This window comes from Cyanistes caeruleus, chromosome 4 (genome assembly GCF_971803275.1).
Source record: "Cyanistes caeruleus chromosome 4, bCyaCae1.hap1.1, whole genome shotgun sequence".
Classification (NCBI taxonomy): Eukaryota; Metazoa; Chordata; class Aves; order Passeriformes; family Paridae; genus Cyanistes; species Cyanistes caeruleus.
Genome location: NC_141704.1, coordinates 49,851,069 through 49,874,022, shown reverse-complemented (window position 1 = coordinate 49,874,022; position 22,954 = coordinate 49,851,069). Strand labels below are relative to the sequence as shown.

General features: G+C 40.6%; 1 protein-coding gene across 1 annotated transcript in view; it reads right to left on the bottom strand.

The window, feature by feature from the left end:
• The window catches only part of PPM1H (protein phosphatase, Mg2+/Mn2+ dependent 1H), a 127,895-nt gene that overhangs the window by 21,282 nt on the left and 83,659 nt on the right, over window positions 1–22,954 (bottom strand). Inside the window, exons 5-7 of the mRNA XM_086884587.1 lie at window positions 20,087–20,171; window positions 12,934–13,052; window positions 20–83 (exon numbers count right to left, since the gene is read on the bottom strand). Of these exons, the coding sequence (XP_086740713.1) occupies window positions 20–83; window positions 12,934–13,052; window positions 20,087–20,171 (268 nt within the window). The remainder of the gene's footprint in view (window positions 1–19; window positions 84–12,933; window positions 13,053–20,086; window positions 20,172–22,954) is intronic.

Genomic DNA, 22,954 nt, shown 5'->3' with positions numbered 1-22,954 from the left:
GGAAAGTAAACGTGCCCACCTTCTTGCCTTCTCCATATATAAGGGGAAACTTCAAGTCATCTTCCTCAATGGTTTTGTATGCCCTGTGGCGGGAGGACAAACAACATTTATGAAGCTTGTACTCAATTAGTGACCCAGTGTTCTGAAACAAGCAGTTGAGATTTCAAAAATGGGAGGGGTGGGGGGAAGGAAATTATTTTTCCTAGGGACTCTGTCTTTGAACCAAGATGTAAATTCATTTTTCTGCAGGAAGGTTTTCTGTAAATATTTACAATTACACCGAAAGGAAAAGTGAAGATGGGAAAACATCTAACATGCCAGGCTGCTCCTATTGATTGGAAAGAAAGAGGTGAACTGGAATAACATCCTAATCAGTTAAGATATTGTCAGATATGATACCAGCTACACCATAATTCATTGTCATAAAAAACCCCCAAATTCAACCAAATAAAAAAACCCAAACGAAACAACCCCAGATCCAAGAAGCTAACCAATGCCTAGATTCACACTGTTAATGTGAAACGTGAGCAATGACAGGACGTGTGTGTGAAACAGCTTTCTGATCCTGTTCTCACCCTCCAGGACCGCAGAAACCAAGACAAGCTTCACGTGCTGAAGTCTTAGGATTTAGTGCTCATTTGACCTTGACTGCAACAGTCAAGATTGTCAGAAGTTTCACATTTCACAGCTTTCCCATGGACAAGAGACAAGAGAAGTAAATGCTCATGCTCCGATTCTGTTCACCGCATGCCTGCGTACTCTACCTTTTACACATCCATCTGTTGACACTGATGAGGTGAGAAGGTTAGCAATTTTGCCAGTGAGAAATAATAAAAAAAAAAACAACAGAAGATAACAGTCATTGTCATAAGCTGTAGAGTCCTGTGGTTAGTATAATACGTGCTTGAACTCAGGTGCTGGGGCACCTTTCTGGCTAAGGTACATTGCCCCAGAGGGACATGCTTCCCTTCTTACCACAAAGTCGAACCTCCTCAGCCTTTCCTTGCATGTTGTGCTTCCCTCCTGGCCTGTCCATGCCCAAAGCCCTCAGGGTGATACCAGAAACACCCAAGTGCACAAACAGGAGGGGGACAAAAGGTGCTGGGCAGGTCCCCTGCCATCCACTGCCAACCTCTGCTGTGTAGCTCTTCACTCTTCAGGATGGCTGCCTGAGCTCCAGAAAGTCAGTTTAAGCTTGGGATTGGTTTAAGCAATGTTAAGGCTGTGACTAAAACAGCAGGAAATTAAAAATTAAGGGTGAAATCCTATATTGCAATCAAACTTACCAGTTTCACCAAAATATGGCACAGGCCTGGGATCAATAAATGGTGCTGTACATGCTGCATCACCCAGGCAAGCCTCAGACTTACTGAGAGTTGCTAGACATTTAAGCCCCACCGTTACATTTCCCAGTAATCACAGGAAGGGATCATATTAGGGTTTTGGAGGTGAGGAAGGACCAAGAAAATAAAGACAAGCAACCAAAATGCACAGAAGAAACAGTAGTGGAGGGCTCTCCTCACATACTACAAAGCATTACTATGTATAAAATCCCAAAATGAAAATAGGTGAAGTTTGCAAAATACAGTGGGTCCTTCATGTAGTCAAGAATATCTTAGGATATATAGCCATAATATTTGGCCATCTCTTTAAGACACAGTACAGTGAAGGCATTCAAATGGCATTCTGCACTGGGGAGGGCGAATAAATTAGGTCTTAAACCAAACAAAGAGGCAGAAATTACTACAAGTAGCCAAAATGATAATACTTCCCTGATGTTTAAATCCTGGAATAGCATTTAGTTGGTAAGGAGGAGTCAGTCATAGCTTTTGCTCTTGTTCCTTCCTTTATTTGCAACAAATATCTCTGCCTCACTCACTAACTTGGATATCCTGGTTTGAATGTAGAGAAAAAAATGCACTATTTCTGACTACTCCTGAATATGTTTCAAAGCTTTCAACTGGACCTACAGTACTGGAAGCCTTGGGAAAACATCCTTGAGGAGTCTGAACTATGCCTTGCATAGAACCAATTGTTCTCTGCCACCAAGAAAATGGGTGTCAGCTGAGTCCATTGTGGGCATCAGTCAAATGACTAATCAAGCCACAAGCCTGAGAAGTCAACCATTCCTACTGAATGTTCATGTTGTACATATTTGTTAAAATAGCAAACAAAATTAAGATGATGTGACTAAACTACTTGCAAAGCCCTTCTTAAAAGAAAAAACAAGCCCTTTATATACAGACTACATTATCTGAAAGGTAATTACAAATATTTAAGATAAAGCCTTCACTTTACACTGCCCTGTAAGTTGACAAAAACAGGGACCAAGCTTTTTTCCTTCTCTCCTCTTTTCCTTATATTCTCCTGCATAACACCTCACATTGAATGTGCTTTAAGAAGGGAATAAAGAATCATATAGGCCAGTGTCCTTCAAAAGAACGCTCCCCACTGCTGAGTCCAGCTTCTTTTATGGAATCATTACAAAAACCACTGTCCCTCAGGCCTTCAACTATAACACCTTGGTGTAAGGACATTGGGGGAGGCCATGTTTCAAGGGCTGCAGCTAACTTGCTCCATCAGCAGATTAGGGAGAGCAGCTGGCTAGCCTGTGACCTCCTGAAGCTGTGCAACTAAGTGAAGGAGGCCCAGAGAGCTATGTCATAGTCCTCATAGCCTGTCACCTCTTGGGCTTGGAAGTTGGGTGTCAAACTCATCTCAAATGAGCTGCTGATGTTGCTATTGCCTGAAAAATTATCATCACTTAAAAATCAATGTTCAGAACTGCAACCACAGCAGTCTCTGTAGCACAGATACACTGAAAAGCAACCTGAGACACTCTGGAAAAGTACCTATATCCTGCATTACTAGAGAAATAGAATTAATAATATACTAGTATGTGGTTTGCTGCAAGAGAAGCATGAAGCACAGCTTTTCAGCTAACAACTCAGTAACTGCACTGGGGAGATGGAAAGAAGATAAGAAGTTCATTTTAATATATGCCCTGCAAAACCTCCTGTATTTTGTATGTGGGTTTATTTCACATAGGCGACAACCTTCTGGACTATTTATCTTAATTTTATGTAATAAAGTTGCATTTATACTGTCATGCACTGTATATAAAGATATAATATGGCAGTAGATATATCAAACACAGACATACAGACAACCTGAGGGGGTGGCTTGGCTCTTTTAGTGCCAGCACGGCCTTATTCAGTCCTCTGCATAATTCCGCCCAGCTCACTGCTTTAATAACACAGTGTTGCAACCCTCCCCTCTCCCTCTCCTGCATGTCCACATCCCAGGAGGTTTTGGTGGCCACCAGGGGATAACAAGGAAGGTTTTAAAGACAGAGCAATGCTACTGCTTCTAGCTCTGAATGAGCCTAAAGCTTGTTAAGTGCTTCTGCCACGTAAGCCTCTATTTTTCCAAATGGAAAAACAGGGGGAGCAGTGGGGAGTAGAACAGGCAAGCTCGTGCCCAGCTAGATCTAGCTGCATTTTTTTCAGTTAACTTTGTTTCTTCTTTTCATTTCAAAAGAATTATGAAATGCTACTGCTGTCCAAAAATACTGAACTAGGTCTTGACATATGTACCACCCACAAAGTTACATTTGGACTCAGGATCAACATTTCGAAAAACCGGGCCAAATCGCACCAGGAGCCAAAAGAGATGTCAGAACAAAAGAACTAGGACTGACATGATGTTACTCATATGCTAACTGAAATCTGCTCTAAATGCACGGTGAAAAAACAAACAGGAGCTACTAAATGCACAACACAATCTACAGAAGTTTCTTAGAGTGCTGGGGTCATTAGCAGTGCTTTAGCACTTTTTAAATAAAAGATTATCAAAGTTACCTGCATATTTCTGGGTCAGCTTGAAAAACCAGTCAGCTCCCATATGCAAATTTCAGAGCCAAAATCCTAGATAAAATCTTACATGTGTTATGAGTTCTCCTGCCATATAAGTTGTTCTTAAAATTTGCCTTCTGAAAGCACATACAAATTCATGTAAGAGTAGAAGTTGATGACTAAAACCAAAATCCGCATTCCATTTTCTTTCATGGCAAACTGTGTTAAGATTACTGGTCATGAAAAGTATTGCATTGGCATCCCCAGGCACAACAGATGGTGTTGAAAACACAACCTACCCTGACCTGGAAGGTTCAGTTCTGTGCATGACAGGGGAATCCAGACTCTGTGCTCTGCTTTTTCATGGCACTTGGCTTTAGAAAGTTTGTGTTTCACATCTCTGCTTGTGACACCTAATAGTAAACTGAGAATTAAACCTAAGGAAGAGCAAAGAAAATCATCATCAAAGGGCTTTAGCTTGAAGCATAGAATAAACCTACTTGTGGCAATCAACCAAGAGAATGTACTTCTGCTTCATAAAAGCCCTAGTCCACACTGAGTACAACGCTAAAGGCATCTCTGAGACAGGCTCATAGATTTCATGTATTTCTAGCACTGTTTTGCTACCACTCTTAAAAACCCCCAAACCTAGGGCCATCCATAAACCCTCCACTTGCCCCAACTCTCCCCCTCACCCAAAATAACCCAGCTCACAACAAAACTACTCCAGCTATCCAAATAACCTCCTTCTCAACCTCAACTTTTTTCGGTCATACCAACAGAAAATCATGTTTTAATCTTCAAGCAACACACAACTTGATAGAAACTCTTTCTTTCCCCCTGCCCCGACCCCCCCCCCCCCCCCCCCCAAGTAATCAAGCTCACCCTTTGGGTAACAGCTTAAACCACCAGTCCAAAATCAACTATTCATCTGTACTGTCTCTTCAACTACAGGCATCTAACCAGTGTAAGTACATACTTAATATCAAGAAGAAAAGATGTGTAGTGCAGGTTAGGCACAGAGCCACTGAAAATTATACAATTTATGTCTCAACTCAGCCATTATCTTAAAAAATGTCCTTACACTTGTGCTTCTGCAGAGTCAGGATCTCTAAATCCAGACAGCACTGTCTGATACTAAGTACCCTCTAGATAGGCTAGCTCTAATGTTCAGTGTCACGGTATTTTTCCCCTATTGCTCATCTGACACACAGTTTGATGAAACAAAATTACAATAAACAAAGATAATTAAGGCACACAAACTATAGCAATGTTTGTTAAGAGAAAAGATGATGGCAAAGCCAAATCAAAGACCGATGCACATGCACATGGGCACAAAATAGTTTTTAGGGGAAGATCTACCTTAACCAAGATACTCTCATAGGGCTTCTTTCAAGTAAAGAGGAAAACATACAAGTTTTAAAACACTGATTACTCACAGAAAAGTCAGAAACACCTTCTTATGAACCTGAAAGTGTATAATGTTTCATTTTGCAAATCCTAGTGCTGTCTACCAATCTACAAATTAAAAAAAATAAAGTCTCTCAACACGACTTGTACACATCTGTCATCTCTGGCTTGGTCCAATCGGACTAATACATGAGCCTTGGACCTCCAGGGAGCCTTCACTGCTGTGTACAGTCCTAAGATGGAGTCTGGACTTTAGAGAGCACCAGCACCATGTATTCCCTTTGAAGTAATTCCTAAGCAAAACAAACTATCCATTTTGACCAGCCCAGTTTAAAGACTCGAGCACCAGAATCTTTTCAGGCACTTCCTGGAATGCAGCTGACTTTTTAGTCCATTCACCTCTACTGGAGCATTAAAAGAAAGTGGTAGAAGAGAAGTCAAGGAGAGGATTGTCAAGCATCTCAAGCATTTAGAGATGTCCTTGCCCACAAAAAGATAAATCAGGAAAAAAAATTAATGAAGATATTTAAAAGCAGTGGCTGTGAGGGACAGAGCAAGAATATTCCAAGTGCTTTCATTCACTGCTTGTGACTTGTTGAGCTTTGTTACTACTGAGTGACAAAACCTGGGTGCAGACACTGAAGCTGCACATCAAGCAGGTTCATCTTCTGCAACAGCCTCAGCAGGCTAAGTCTTTCTTTTTTGTCCCCAGTGGACCTGCTGCCTTGACCATTTCTTTAAAGTTATTATATCTCTTCTACTCTTAAAAGACAAACAGGAAGGCTTGTCAGCAATTTACTCTGGAGATAGAGGGGTAAAGGAAGTGGCCTGTTGACACTCTATGGGCTGATAGACTGGAGTGCACTGTGATGGAAAACAAATGCAAAACATTTGTAAATTTGTATTTTGCTGTATTTCTTGTTAAAAAGTTGTCGTGAGGCAGATGAGAAAAAGACCACATGTTAAACTCACAGTGCCTGCTCCACATTTGCTAGCTGGGATCCTCTGGAAGCAAAAGAGATTGAGGTTAAGGAGGAACCACAAAGCAAATTCTTCAGGCAAACTCTTCTTTACTGCAGGATGGAGGAGGCAGTGAGACACAGCAAGCAGAGACCTCACCATTCCACAGCAGTGTTGGAAACTCCTCCAAGGAGCAAGAGGCCTCCTTTCAGCCAGAAGCAGAGCCATAAATCAATCTTTGATAACAAGGGAAAGAAGGAGAACTTCTATGGAGCCAGCTGAGGTGATGTAAAATTTGTGCAGAGGGGGAAGCCAGTGAAAGCATGAGTGTGGAAAGAGACTTCACCTTATCAGGAAGAAGGGCTGTTTTTGCTTGGATTTTCAGATTGAACATTATCTCATTCTAGTTTAGTTTCCTTCTGAAAAAGCACACGGGGATTCTTTTGTTTGCCTTGGCATATGTGGCACCTGATTCTATGCCAAGGTGAAGCTCAAGTAGAGATGCACAGCCATGCAGGGACAGACCTAAGATGCACTGCTTCCAGAAGGAGATGGTCTTGCAGGACACAACTCAGACCAACCTCATTCTTATCACTCATTTGGCCCCAGAGAGGCCATTTACATAGAGCTTTACTTCAGACTTAAGCTTTCTCTTATGTTGCAGCAGTATTGCTTTCCTGTTTCTGCTTTCTCCTGCCTCAAAGACTCTGGCTCAGCTCCTGTGGCATGTGCACACTTGGGGAAAGAGCCATTTATCATCGTCAGGAGATGTGCTGTACACAGCAGGTCAGCTCTCACCTCCTGCTGCTCCTGCAGTGAGGGCTGCAAATCTTGAAAAGATGCATAACATGCACATTGCAAACAGCCATTCATCATTGCAGAGCTGTGCCCCAGACACCCAGGCACAGCCCAGCAAGCTGCTCAAGCTGTGTGCACCAACAGGGTACATCCCCTCCCGCTCCCTGCCACCTTGCAGCGAGAAACAAAAGCACAGACACAGAAAGCAAGGCAGGTGACTGCAGATGACTGTTTCTGCTGCAAAAATGATATCCTCTCTCTCTCCTCCAGAATGGCCCAGTGCTGCAAAGGTGCCTCATAATCATTAAATTATGAAAATGTAAGTTGCTGGAAGGAAATTAATATCAGGCATGACTGGGGAAAAGGTTGCTTTCTTGTGAAGTAATTATGAAATTAAAATTTGATCTCTCCCTGGCGATTGTACAAAGGATACAGCTGAGGTCTCAAACACAACAATACAGCCAGGATTTCAGCAAAAGAAACACAGAATGTTTCACTAGGCAAAAAAGCTCAATTTAAAAAAAAAAAAACAAAAATGGGGGAAAAGATGACTTTTTGTAGATTACATGATTTTGGTTAAAAAGTGCCATCAAGCAGGTCAGAGCACAGGGTTTGCGGACTTCCAATTACTTCTTACAAGTTGGAATCAAGCTGTTAGGAAATGCAGCTTATCTGAATAAGACTAATAATACTAAGCTAATTAGACCCACAGGCATTAGCCAGCAGATAAATTCAGGCCAAAAAGAGGGACACTGTCACTTTAAATACTGCCTTGGGATCGGTGGAAAAGCTAATGAGGAGTGTCAGTTGGGGCTGTTTTATTAGGTGGTTCTCTAGAGACTATAGCCTGAGGTTTCTGTAGCAGGGCTTCTGTGCTTGATTCAATAAATCAATTTATATTACAGGAGGGTGCAGCACAGGTGCCAGCTCCATAAAGAATTTCTGTGGCATTTCTCAGTCTGCTCAGGCACTCCTTGGGCAGGCTACCTGAATGTGCTGTCAAAGGACATTGAGCGCAGCAATAAAGAGTAAGATAGCAGCCACATTGGCAATATTTGTTCAAATCAGCTCAGACATTACCAAGCAAAACATGTACATTGGCTCTCACTGGGGTATTCTGGATCCCCAATAAGTGATTAATGAGAGCCTGGTTTTTGTGAGCTGGAGTCTGAACCGCAGACGGCAAGGCGGGCTGCACAATGAAAGCAAAAGGCATCCATCCCAAACAAAATAAAATGGCTTGAAAAGTGAAGTTGCTTTTTTAATCAGATGCTTAGAGGCTGAAAGACATTCCCTGTTGGAAAGAAAAGGGCGAGCGCAGAGCAGGCTGGCAGCTTTCCAGGCAGTGGACAATATTGACTCTAGAATAAAATGGGTTTTGCTTAGTGCTCGCCTCAGGGCATCAGCCTCCCTGCTTTGGAATAAATCACGCGGGCGGGCGATTCCCCAGCACGGGCTGACCCTCGGGGGCTGACCCCATGTGCCACAGCACCCCCTCACCAGACACATGGACACGGTGCTGGCAAGGGCTCCACTGCTGCTGCAAAGTTGGTGCACTCAGAGACAGTGCCCAATTTCCCCACACGCTGCTGCCTTGGGCTTCTGCCCATGGTATGTGGTGGGCACTACACGGCCTCAAACCAGTTCTGATGGGGTGCAGCTCAGCTCTGCCTCTCCTGGAGGGCAAGGAAAGCAACTAACAAATAGGTCAAAAATTGTACTTATTATCTAGGTCTCCTTTGCCATGCTAATAAAAAGTCAAAAAGTTGAAGTTGTGATCTGGAAACAAGCCTTTAAAGAACTCCAATGTAAGCAATTTAAAAGCCACTGTTTTTGTTCCAAGGAGAAGCAAAGAATTAATTTTGAAACCACCGAAGTTGATGCCAACTGGTAGCACCTTCTGGATGCCTTTGGTTGAGCACAGTGCAGTACAGCTCCTCCAGCCCCACAGAAGGTTGAGAGGGGAACTCTGGAAGGAGCCACAGTGAAGGATACAGGCAGTCAGGAATCCAAGTCTGGGAAGGTTCTAGGATATAGTCAAAGCAAAGTACTTCAAAATTGTTCACACTGGATGTACACAGGAAGGAAGTCTAACCAACTGTGTCTTAACTTCAAATAAAAGCCAGAGACAGGGAACACTAATTATGTGCAGTCCTTTATAGGAGCAGCTATTGCCAGGCCTGCTGTTTTCCCTCTCATATTTCCACTCCAGTTTATTCACTCCCCTTTTTTAGCACTGACCACTCTGCTTACATGGCCTCTGAGTCTTTTCTGATGCTTCTGTTGCCAGGACTTGTCAAAACCACCAGGACACCTCTCTCCAATATAAGTCTACCCTCTGCAAGGCATGGGCTTGAAAACTCCAGCCCAGAGACCCAGCTGTGAAAGACTGTCAGTAACACAGATATCTGCCAGAAAATTATGGCTCAAGACAGCTCAAAAGCTTGTTCAGCAGGACACACTGTTCTTAAGATGCCTTGCCAGCTATGCTACACCTTTTGCAATCGTTGTTCAATCACAATGCACATGGGGCAAGGGTCAGGAAGGGCAGTTCATGGTCAGCTCCCACCAGTGTGGGATTTATTTTACATATATTTAATATAGAATGATTTCTCACTGCAATTGCCACTGAAAAAAAAGGAGAAAGGGAGCAAGCTGGAGCAAGAAGGGAAAGGATGGTCTCAAAGCAGTTACAGGCAGCCTGGACTAGTGATGCAGTACACATTGCTGGATCAGTGGTTGTCCTAATGCTGTGGGGAAACTTGGCAGCTGTACTACCACTGTGGGCTGTGGAGACAAAGCCAGTGTGGAAACTTCACATGAAAAAAAAAAAAAAATAGAAAAAAAAAAAAGCAGAAAGAAAAAATAAAGGGCCAAATACATTATAACAGACCCAAAGACAATAATCTTTTGTAATCCAAACAAGCTGGGCAAGCCAAGGCATTGTCGAGAATCTGAAAAGCTCCGGAGCAAAGAAGAAGGATAAAAATGAAGAAAAAAAAGTCACATACAGCTTCTAATAGAAAACACAAAAAGTATACTGAATTGTAAAATAAAACAATTTATTTTCCTGAGGAAACATCAAAGCAGAAAGTGTTCTACATTCTCTCACTAAAGGATTAAGTAATTAAGTCTAAGAGTAGCTGTTTCTTCCTAGTATCACCTGCACCTCTCTACATGTATGTGTAACTGTCAACAAACAGTGAAGTTAGTGACCAAAAAACAATTCAGACAATTGATCATCTGCATTGTATGTGATAAAAGTTCAGCAGCATTTTAGTGTATCAAGCTCTGGCTGGCCAAAGCGCCATCTGACATTTTCTAGAAAAGGAATATATATGCTAATTTATTCTCCATGATAGATAGTATCCTTAGAAACAAATGCAAAACAGACATGTCCTCAGCCACAATGTCCTGATGCATCAGTTGAATCCAGGAATAAGAAAGGGAAGAAAATAGAAGCAAAACCATTGAAGTGGAAAACAGCCGCTAAGAAACCTCTGCCACCTCAAAGTGTCACCTCTGAGGGCCCACCAAACTGGAAATCTAATGTCTTGTCCACAATCACAACCATTAAAATTGACCCAGACTTTTAGATAAACAGAAATGGATTGCTTCTCTTCTACCTAGGGGATCATTGCACACAATTCAATGGATAACAAACACCTTGGGCCAAACCTTGCAGAAAGAAATAGATCGTTATTTAGAAGGGCTCTGTTTTACACAAATGTATGACAATAGAGCAATTTCCTCGGCATTTTATTGTCCCGAGGCAACCAAATAAAGAGGTAACTGATGCACTACTTGTGCAATATGGAGCAGCTGAAGGATTCCAATTCTTTTATTAGGACAAAAATGCAGGCCCCATTTTTCACTTCCATCCAGAAGTCAAAAGGAACAACAGGGAGAGGTAGCCTCATCACAGTCTCCACATGCTTCTGCTTGGCACAGACCACCTTTTTCTGGGACAATACTGTGATGAATTCAGACTTGAATTTTCAAGTCACAGTTCAAACATTTATTGCAGAATAACTGCTTACGGCTAAGCATATTTGTACTGAACTGGTGACAATTTTTGCATTGACCATATTAGAATCTCTAACTGGATCAACGTGTGTCCTAGACTTCAGGAAATTCAGAAAAATCAACTGGAAAATAACTGTCTTCTCCTCCCTGCTATACTGTCCATTGCCGTACAAATCTCAACATTCTGTTGGTGATTTGGACTGGAAAAAAAATACTGTAATAAGCAAAACTTCCACTGAGTTTTTTTACATTTCATTTGGAACCTCTAATGTGCATAAATAGAATTTTTTTTTCTCTTCATGCTTTACTTTATTCATTTATTAATACCAAATTTGATCTCAGTGACGTCCATTTGTGTTAATCACTTAGTTCTTTGCAGTACCTCATGGTCATTCTTGTTTAATAGGAAAAGAGCTGTGGTGTCACCTGCCAATGCTGCAACTTCAACCATTCCAATCTCATTTCCTTTCCAGACCACTAACCAACCAGGGAAATGCAAAACAACTCCCATGATCCTGAAGAAACCCCCTCTGCCTTCCAGCCATGATGACAGAAATCTGTTCTTGCCCTCCTCTCAGGAAGTTCCTGGCCTATGATACTTCTGTAGCTCTCCCCCACATGTTTTTCCTCCCAACAGGCATGATGATTTTTCACATCTTGAAAAAGTGCTTTTGGAAGTCTACATGAAGCCATTCTTTACTGGTGCCTCCAGAGACATCTGGGAGTTTAACAAAAAACCCCTCCTTCTGCAGAAATTGGGAGAGTGTCTCATGATCTTCCAAATGTTTTGCTGTCTAAGTCCTCAGTTGATCCAGTGTTCTCATTCTGTTCCTATTCTTTTGCTCATGCCTGTAGCCTTTTTAAAATGTGAAGTCATCATTCTCAGGGTGAAACTGCATATTCTACTAGCAGCTGTTCAAGATGACAGACAATGATGGTTATTCTCAGATTTACATGTTCTGCACAAACACTTCAGATTATTTTAAACTTAGATCATTATTCTGCCATTAAAACATCATTATATTTATGGTCCATAAAGCATAGAACAAAGCAAAAATTATGTAGAGCTGTAGTTGTATGTGAGCATCCAGGCTTCCAAACCTAAAATAGGCTTTCTTTTTAACCCCTCTGTTCTTTTTCTTCCTGAAAAGATGTTTAATACAGACACTAAAACATAAATGTCATGGAAATTAAGACCATTTGCATATATTGGGTTTTTGCCTTTATAGGTCATGCACAGAACTCAAAACAGCAAAGATTAGGATTTCTCCAAGGAGCCTATTGAACCAACAAAAAACAATGAAGACATTTAGCCAGAAACAAAAAAATCCACATCATTCTTTTTGTCTTCACTTCTTTAATTCCATGCTGTTCATTCAAGCCTTTTCATTTTAGGCTGGTTGTGTTCAGCTAGGCCCATGTGTAAAACAGTTCCTCAAGGGATATCCTAACTAAGGGCCAGATGCAGTAGAGTAGGGAAGGCAGCTCTTCACTTCTGCAAGCTTTCCTTGGCATGTGAAAGCATGATGGCCCAACGTCTTGGTTTAAAAGACAAATGTCTCACCCTCTGATCCAGAATTTATAAAAAGCTACTTCCAAGACAGAAAAATTGTTTAGCTTTCAGAAAGATCCCCTGACACATCTTTGCCTTTATATGCTTGCTCTGCTTTGAGTACTCACACGTTAAAATGAACTCTCTGGAGGGAAGTTGACTTATTTAAAACATTATCTTCTAGAAGAAAAATACACCTGGAAGAAGGAAGTGCCTTTTCTTTTAGAACGCAGGGCTACATCTCCTTGTTTGATGCAGTTTAATCAAACATAGGTACAAAGCAGGCATTGGCTAGGGGAGAAGGCTGACCTGCTGAGAAGGACACATTCTTACCAGCCAGTCATGTTGAAGTCACGGTACAGCATCCTCTTTCCAACTTCCTTGCGCTGCACCCTCCGTGGAAACTCTAAATGTGTAAATTCATTTCCCAGCAAGTGGGGCTGCATGTAAGCCTGCGGGCAGAAATCAAACCACAGATACCACATAAAACAAGGCATCATCTATTTTTAATGAGGTAGTATTACCATCCCCCTTCTTGGTCCCTTCCCACACAAATTCCACCCACTCCTCTAACCTTTCTTTTTAAATAAGGAAGATGATGTGCTCCATTTCAACAAACAATGCACATACACCGTTTCTGCCCCTGCCTGATATCCAGCAGAAGCCTTATAGGGACCAGTCCTCTTGCCCTCAAAATCCTTCATTTCTTCTCCCAGCTCCTCAAGATTAAATTACACTTCATCCATTAACCCTGAAGGAGTTTGCAGAGCTTTGTAAAACTGAACACATGCCCTTTTGTAAGTCAGCATAAGAGAGAGAGGAATGATCAAATACAAAGCCATGGACAGACTTGGAGGGATGAGTGTGCAGTGAAGCTCCTGCTTTTTGACTCCCTGTTCAGCTATGCCAACAACACAGAAAACCTAACATTGCTACCACACTTTAATTGTCACCACCTCAAGAAAAATGCACCCCATCACACAACACTGCAAATGAACACAAGCTACAGAGCAACTTATTTTCTTGTTTTTGAAAAACTACATCCTTCATGCAAAACAGACTTTTAGAAAAGCAGCAACAGTTTTGCGTCACAACTGCAACTAAGGTCTTTGATGGTTTTAATGTTCAAATGCTCCTCATGTCCTTTCTGGTGCATTGCTCTGCAGATCCTGGGAGGCCTCTTTGCCAGAGTTGTGCCTCTGGCTCATGTTCTCCAAAGCTGGCCACAGTTGAGAGCATTGCCAGGCTCTTCATCCACTGTGTAAATTTTTGGATTGAATTTATACACAGATCACTTGACATGATAGGTTAATCCTAAACATACTCTATTTCTTCCTTCTGAAATAAATCTCAATCCTTTTTCTTTAGTACTCAAATAAACAAATCTTTCTCTCTTCCTCTGAAAAACTACACTGTAAGCAAGCTCTTATGAAGGACACAGTCAAATTGGTAGGGAACTGAAAAAAAGTTGCATTTCTTAACCTTTTCGCAGATAACTTTTTTTCCTTATCCAGCCAGTTAAGGCAATAAAGTCTGTCTTATCTTCAGCAGCAGCTGCCATCAAGGGAGATGAAATGAGCTGGGGTTTAGTTTGTGTGTATGTCATAAATCTAGTGTTCATCAAAGGTAAGCAGCAGGAAGCACTGGAAGCCCTTATTGATCTGCCTGGCATCTGTCATGCAGATAGTTCACAATAAAATATTTCCCGCATTTAAGAGTTGAGCTTGCTCCCACTCAATTTAATAGCAGCTCTATCAGGCTCAGCACATCACCATGCAAACTTCCTATCAGCTTGTCCCTGTTCCCATCACCAGACACCCTTCCAGAAAACACCTCAAGCTTGGTTGGAACAGGACTGAGGAAGGTTGCTGTGTGTAACCAACAAGATTGGATTCTGCTTTCAAGAGGTGGCTTTCAAGTGCACAAATGATCTTCACATCGTGATCTCTTCCTGGAACAGGAACTCCATCAAATTCTTTCTGTGTACAGTTAAGGGAATAACATGTTTTTTCCTTCAGTCTACAGTCAACCAAGGTCCCCTTCTCCACCCAAATATCGTTGACAAGGGCCCTCTAATTGGATCCCTTCTTCTCATTACAGAAATGGTTGAGAACCATTGAGTGACTTTTGAGAAGTTCAGCAGTATTCTGTCCACATGAGGCTTTTCATACTTCCAGAACTCTGGAACTTCTTCATTTAAAAGTGCATGTAAGCTTTTTATTTTATTTATTTTCATTCCAGTTGCAAAAAAGATGGAGAATTCCTAATGATTTAATGTATCACAACATATGAATGATATTTGTTCTTTATATGATAACAAAGAACTGGATTGGTTTCGGTATTTTTAAAATTTTTTCTAGCCTATGATATCGTAAACAATGAAGTCAGTCCTTATTGTAAGTGCAATTCAGACCACTTTTAAAAATGCACAGCCTATCTTGATTAAAACATTACAAACCACTATCAGCTAAATACTGTCACCTACCTACAAAACAAGGTCATACATAAAAAAAACATCATACCTGATATCAAAATGAAGTTATCTAACCTTCAGGCTGTGAGACTACTAGTCTGAATAAGAGGTCCAGAAGAAAAACATTACAGGCTTTTAGTATTTTTTCACTTAAAAACAAGAATTTCCTTTATTGAAAAGGTAAAGCAATCAGGAGAGACTGCATTGCATAAAGATTTACTCAGATGGAAAGTCTGAGGTCATAACTGAAATAAGATTAATAAAGCTGGCACAGTTACCAGTGGACTGCTAATGTTCAAATAAGACTTCTCTTCTACAGCCAAGCCTCAACACTTGATTTACAATCCAGTGATCTTAACTTGATTCTAATATTTTTGGCGTCAGTGAAACAGAGGGAAAAGAGCAATTTGGAAGTGTCTGGTGTCTGTGATACGAATTCTTATGTGAAGAAATGGGGATTTTCATTGTGCTTTGCTTAATATTTTAATTTTCCGTATTTTTTACCATTTTTTTTAACAGTTATTTTTGATGCTTCACTGGTAATTCTACAGAAAGAAGAATGTTCTGCTTTAGAATTCAGCTGCAACTTCCAGTTGGGTTTGTTGAGAACTGTTCTCCATGTACAAGGCTTGACTCTTCTCTCCACCTCAACAAAACCATGCTGAGCAGCAGAACCAGAAAATAAATAAAAAGCAACAGTTTAAAAATCTGCAGATCTTTCTATATACAAGCATGAAATCCCCTCAAGTGATCAAACAAATAAACAAATAATAAAAGGTAAGCGAACTGACTACCAGAATTTTACCTGTGAAATACACAATGTATTTTCCATTTTCAAATTTGTTTAGTCTTGATTTGTAAGAACCTCGGATCAGAAACACCATTCAAGAGAACCTGACAATTAACAAACAGCGTGGTTATCAAACACTTCCTATATCCTTACAAGGTATTTTCAGCCAACAGTGTTATTCTGTGTTATGGAACTGGAACATTTTTCATATTTTCTCTTTCAGAAGCTGTTAGAGCTTTTGGGCATAAATCTGGCATAGTATGCCTTGTGTTTTTGGCACTTGGCCATTTTATGGTGTGTTTTGTGGCTGGATGCATTGCATTCAAAATCAGTTGTTTAAAATGGAGCTCAGTCAAAGAAATATTAGTCACGGTTGTTTAAAAAGGGCATTTACTTCCTGCTGTGTTTCCTGGTGATTACAAAAGCAAACATGAAATTATGATAAACCTAGACTTACACACTAGCATGGCAGTTAATTAGGTGGCAGGAAACACTGCATGTATCTTATCTGTACCTCAGCAAGGTCTGCACTGCCTTTTCCAGTTCCTTCACTAGGCACTGCACTGGAAAGTCACTGACACTAGTGCTTTCACTGCAATCTGTGCTATTCTCAGATTTGCTGCTTTCCCCTACACCAACTATATCTTACAAGTTTACACTTTTATCATATTGTGCCCTTTTCTCCAAAAGAATATTCTACTATATGGGACTACTACTCACAACAGCATGCACAGCCCAACACACCCATAAGGTCTGCAAATGACTCAGCCATTATCATAGGGACACATTTAAACCAAAGAGAGATTAAAATTAAAGGACATGGTAGTAAAACGAAGGAGAAGACTAGAAGCCAAATCAATCTCTTGATTGGTCTCTCATGTTGTGAAAGGCTAGGACCCCTTTCATGGAACCACAGCACAGTCTCTTTTACCACAGCATCATCCACTGCGTCAGATGGCTGAAGTAATCCTATTCTGGGCACTACAGGGAGCCAAAAACTGTAAGAGAATTACATCTTGACTGTCTTGTAATCAAACTGCTGACTGGACATTTAGGAGATCTAGGTGCATCTCCTCTTCAGGCTCAGGTTCTGCAGGCATCCTTCAGCAGGTGAGTGAGTTAGTGTCACTTTTATCCTCACCTGAGCAACAAAATATGAATATATCCCCTTTGAGCCCATGACTATGTGGGTTCATGAACCTTTGCTTGAATGGTGGTAGACACAGAGTACCCATTGTCACTGTCACTGGTGGCCACACAGCCTCTACTAGCAGTGACACCTGCACTGGTAGCAGTGGTGCACCATTTCTGGTGAACTTTTGAGGGGCTGTTTGGCTGTACACATGAAGATGCTACAAATACCACATTGACCTCATGACATCTTGAAAGTACAGCAACTAATAGAAATTCACCCATCTGCAGTATGCCCAATTCCCCATTCATTTGAAACACATTTTTCCAAGGGAATAAGTAAAAAAATATCCTATTTACTGTTGCAATTCAGACTATCATGATTGAAATTAATAGTCTCCTCACAAGATGAAAGAAAAATTGCTTCTGGCTGTCACTGCCTGCACAACTGCTGAATGTACCAGAGCATTTCCCAGTAAATACTGGATTTTTTTTTCCTTCAAGATACACTGATAGGGGAAAACAGGACTTTTCCCAGGCACTGTGTGGAGCTCTCCTGCTACAGTGCTAAAAACAAGACACAGAAATTCAGAAGAAAAGGAGGCTTTCAAATGCTCAACAGTGGAAGGGAAGCAACATGGTCCACTGAACTGCTACAGAAGGCCAAAGGACCAAGGGAATACTGGTGCAAAGCTTTCACACATTACATCTGAAGAAGTGCTCTCTGACTGAAGGATTGACTGCCTCCTGCAATATTCTCACAAGTTGCCTGACACAGAAGTCTGTCTCTGCCTATAGCCTGCCTGTAGTCTGCAGCTGGATGCTGCCCCGCCACTGCCCTCCTATGGAGTGATGACCAGGTTCAGAGCTGCTCTGAAGTCAGAGTGACTGGATAGCCAACTTGCTCTTTTCAGGTTTCCATGCCAGAGGCCTACTGCCAAAGCCGTTCTTGGAGGCATGGCAATAAAACTTCCAGGACAGGAAACACATTTGCTTCCCTTCTCTCTCAGTTACTCAATCAGTATTAGCTGAAGCACAGCTTTGTCTAAGACTGGAGGACTTCATATGAAGATACTTTATATAAACATACTCACATGACCTGAACTACTCACTATCCCATGGATTTCTTTCCACGCAGAAATTAAGGCTCAGAAAATAAAGCCTAAAATAATATCCTGTGTGACTGAAGCAATCAACAGGCACTAAAGGCAGAGGGAAGCTCCTGCTGCACAGGCAACAGCCTGCAGGCTGTAAATCCATACCCTCCCTTTGCTTCTACAGTAACTTTCTCATAGTGAACAGTATCTCTGCATTTACCAAGTAAAATATTAATGCTAAAGTGATTAAGGGATTTTCTTCCGTTCGTGCAGGAAGAGCAGTGCAACATATTTGAAACAAAAACTCAGCTTTAACTGCAAATAAGAAAATAGACTCAATGTAAATAACTTTCAGACAGAACAACAGATGAGAACATGAGGATGGATAAGTGAGTAGAGGAATTATTTGGGATCTAATTAGCAAGACAGATGAAAACTTTGGAGTGTAATGCTTATGCCAACCTTGAAAGAAATTTGGGGTCAACTTTTGGTTTTTTAACACAAGAATAAAAATCTTACTTAAGGAATGTTGTGTTTGAAATTATCTGTAATTTTGTTTCACGCTCTTGCTGTCTTGCATATATTCTCTTTGAACATGATAGCCATAGACCTGGCTTATTTGTTACATACAGAATTAAAATAGACAAACAAAGGTAAAGGAATTTTCCACAGGAAACAGCAGAAATGCTTTTCAGATCAGCTACTGGTTTCAGATTTAAGCCAGAAAGGACATCAAAAGAGAAAAACAAAACTTGTAGGCAATGTTCTATCTCATATTTCCTACAGAAGTAGCAGACTCCCTAGATGCTAAAGATACCTTTTATTTTAGAGGCAAACAAATTATTTTAAATGTAACTGAACCGTAAATATTTATTAGGCCTCTTTTCCATTTGATTCTCTGAATATAAATAGTCCCAAAGCAGTATTTTCTCTGAAATTTTCAACTTCAAGCCAATGAATCTGACTGAAAAAAAATTAAATGTGACAATTGAGGAAACACAATTTTTCCATTAAAACCTTTCAAACACTGGCATTTTGTCTAGTTTCAAATCACAGTGCTTGGGTCTACATTGAAAATAAAAGACAACTTAAGACCTGGGAACATCACTAACCTTGGCCTGCCCATCTTGAGTCAGGCAAGGCCAAGAGTGAGCCTGCCTTGGCTGAAGCTTAAATTTCTAAAAGGAAAAAGCAGAACAGAAGAAGCACAAAGGAAGTCTCTCAGCCACGTTAGGAATGACATTTTGACAAGCAACTAATCGACTTCAACCAACTGATCTGTCCATTGATTAAAACCTTAAAAAGTAACAGGATAGTTTGGATGAAAAATAACACCATACATTTTGACTTATATTACTCAGGCAGCTTATCACCCAACACAGCTTGGTCTATAAAGCATGCCATGCTAGTCTCCCTGTCCCAGCTTTATGGGTGCTGCTACAGTAAATAAAACTAATCTTTGATCACCCATCCTATCCTGCAGCTACTAATGTTCATTGAGATCACCTCCAAGTTGGATATCTTTCTCCTGATGGAGATACTGCTATACTGTGATACGGCATACTGTTAGAGTAAATTAATCAAACTCTGCAATATCATTCACATACAAAGCCTGTGGTATTTTATACTGTCACACAGAAAGCACTGGGATGGATTAAATACATCTGTGGCTCATTAGCTCTATGTCTGAGCTTTCAAAATCCAACACCAGTGCACTGCTGAAGGGTCTGGAGCCAAACAATATACACAAGCACAGCCATGCTAATCAATGGCCTTTGCTGAAGAGGTAATACTCCTTTTATTGACATTTGCACCACCAGGATTTTCTCCACATTTGCTGATGTCTTAAAGACATACATGACCAGTCACTGGTGTTCAGTGGACACGTCATCCTTCACTGAGCCACAGTAACTCAGCAGCATTTCTCTGAGCCTTTCACATTACTGGGCAATGCTTGTCATCAGCAGCACCTGATTTGGTCCTCAGGTCTCTTACCAGATATTGAAGTCGCTGGCGTTCAGTCTCTGGAGTGAATTCTGAAGACATTGGAATGACTTCGCCATTTCGGATTATTATAGCTCTGTAAAAGTAATAAAACATCATCACCACAGGAAAAAAAAAAAGTAAAAAACCCACAGAAAACCATGGGGTACAGTCACACTCTTATTCTCTTCAGAATCATAGCCAAAGCCATTTCTTTTCTACTGAGGTTGACAGCAGAACAGGGTAATTTCTGCCCTGCATCCTATCCTTTAGGCTGGGTAACAAAGTATACTTGTATAAGCCAAGTTCATTTTAGAGCTCACAAAAACATCCAAGCAACAAAGGCAAGAGTTATTTCAATTGATGTCTGCAGGGCATCTTTATTAAGTGAAATGCAGACACCCAGAGGAGATGCTGCAGAATCACTGATTGTAGGGTTTTTTATTATTTTATTTATTAAAACTCTTCTTGCAGGTTTTAATATGAGTTGTGGCTGATGCTGTCTAAACTACTGCCTTCAAATGACTCATCCAAGCACTTTCCAATTATTAATTGGTCATATGTCATGTCAGAACATTTCTACTCCAACAGTAAATGGAAACAGCAAAGCAAATCCTATTTAACACAAATTTAACTAGTTACCTGCTGAAAGATGGCAGGTAATGGAATGACTGTAGATTAGCCAGAAGATTTCATACAATTCTGCAAATGGCGGAGAGAAAATTTTCTCAAACACCTGCCTGTTGTCTCTTAACAATTTGATTTGATGCACACAAAATATGGTCCAATATTTCCCTGGTATAATGCCACTGGCTGGAAGGCAAGTCACAGGAGGGAAGAGTTTACCCAATATTTTTACTGCATTCTACATTCATGTATTCACTCATGGAACTGTGTTTCTTTATCTTTCCATTACTTATCTCTCTGTAAGTGGAGCAATGCCCGCCACTTTTGATAAGCTATGTATCATTCCAAAGACTTTAATGTTCCTGTTGTGGAACTGTTTCTCAGCCATCAGTAGATTAATTCAGTGTTTGGATAACAGCAGTGTAGCAGCTCTCCCCTTGAATTTAGACAGAATTTGGTGTAGCTAAATAAAGTATTTGCCACTTGGATCAGTTTCTCTATGATTAAAATGGTCCCATTTCTGTGATATTTTCACCCCACTGATGTCCTATTGATGAGCTAGCTTACTTCCCCTGATAATTTGATCAATTTGCTGTCATTGCCTCTATGCCAGGTGTTCTGATGGCACTGCAATGCAACCAGCAAATATAGCAGGCACACGAAGACCGAAGACTTAAACTTCAAAATTCAAAACACAGGTATCTTGAGAAAATCAACTCAGGTACATAACTGAATTTCTAAAATTAGTGGCACTGGACAGATTTCCAAGTCTTTTGGATTGGTCATTGGACTAAAATTGTCTCCAAATTGTCATCTAATGTTACTAGTATATGAAAGGCAGCAGCTGCATTAACTGTGAGTAAATGAACTGTTCACATTTCTGAGATTCATGTGGCAAAGAGCAGACAGCTTCAGGATGGTACAACAATGGCAGATGTCTGAAGACCTCTGGCAATGAGGGGAAAACTGCTTTGCTTTGAAAAATTTACTGTTCTTGGACTTACAGCATTTCCTTGCAAATAACCCTGTGTAGAAATTAGAGGTGGCAAGAGTGCAGCCTACATACGGAAGGCTCCCATTGGCCCTAAATTAAAACCAATATTGTGTACTTGAGACAGACATTTTAGGAAATTTTTTTCCTAAAAAAATTTGTGCATAATTTTTGACAGATTTTTTTTCTCCTTTAGGAACTCTTATTACAGGCTTAAAAAAGTTACTATCTTATTAAAAATAATAAAAGTTTGCTGAAAATTTTTCTTTTGTGTTTCTGAGACAGTAATTTAATTATGAATTAAGAACTCTACCACCTCTCCTCTGCAACAACACTTCTGCTTTTATTTTTGCTGTTCCTAAGTTATTCAGCTTTGAACCAGATTAATTTACTCAGACAGTGAACATTTTATATAACTTTTTAATATGTTATTTGATTCACTTGAGTAAGACTCTACTTAAGGGGTCTGTGGGTTTAGTACAGAGTACATACTCAGGCAACAGTCTAGACTAGACTGATCAGAGGAGCTGATCAGACTCTAACTAAATTTTACACACTAGTTTGAGTAAAAAGCAATTTTCTGATCTTTTGCTTGCCTGAAAGAGCTAACATAAAACCACACATTGATATAACTGCTAGCACATCAGGCTAATTTTCTAATTATTCTTTGCTTTTCACAGGAAATCCATGTTTTAAAGACTGACCACTCAGACCAGTCTGGGGTTCATCTTTTTCTTTGTGCATATTGACACACTTCCTGTATATTTTGATAGCTGTCTTTCTCACTTCTATGGGTAGAATTGGGCCCTGAGGGACTCACATCATATAAAAAGCAATTCAGAGGTGAGTGGGTCAACCTTTCACAGCTCAACTTATTTTCACCAGAATTGGCAGCCACCTGGGATGAAAAGCACAACCCAGCACACATACACACACTCTTCAGAGGGGGAGGAATTAAAGCAATATTGTTGATACCTGGTAAAAGAGAGTTTTATGGTTTTCATTAATGTTTTCAGCAGTTGGACGTTATTCAACTTGCAAGTTACAGCTGTTAATAAGAGTCAAATGATTTGATCTGAGGAATGAGACAGCTCTAGATATGAGTAAAGGGAGGGACATAGACATACATGTACAAGGCACCAGTCCAAAAAAGCTGTGGTGAGCTTATAAGCCTGTACTGGGCTCTTAACCTTTCTTCACTAACTGCTTAGCTGTTTCATGACAGCAAAGGGTATTTCTGATGGCTCAAGTGACAAAAAAGG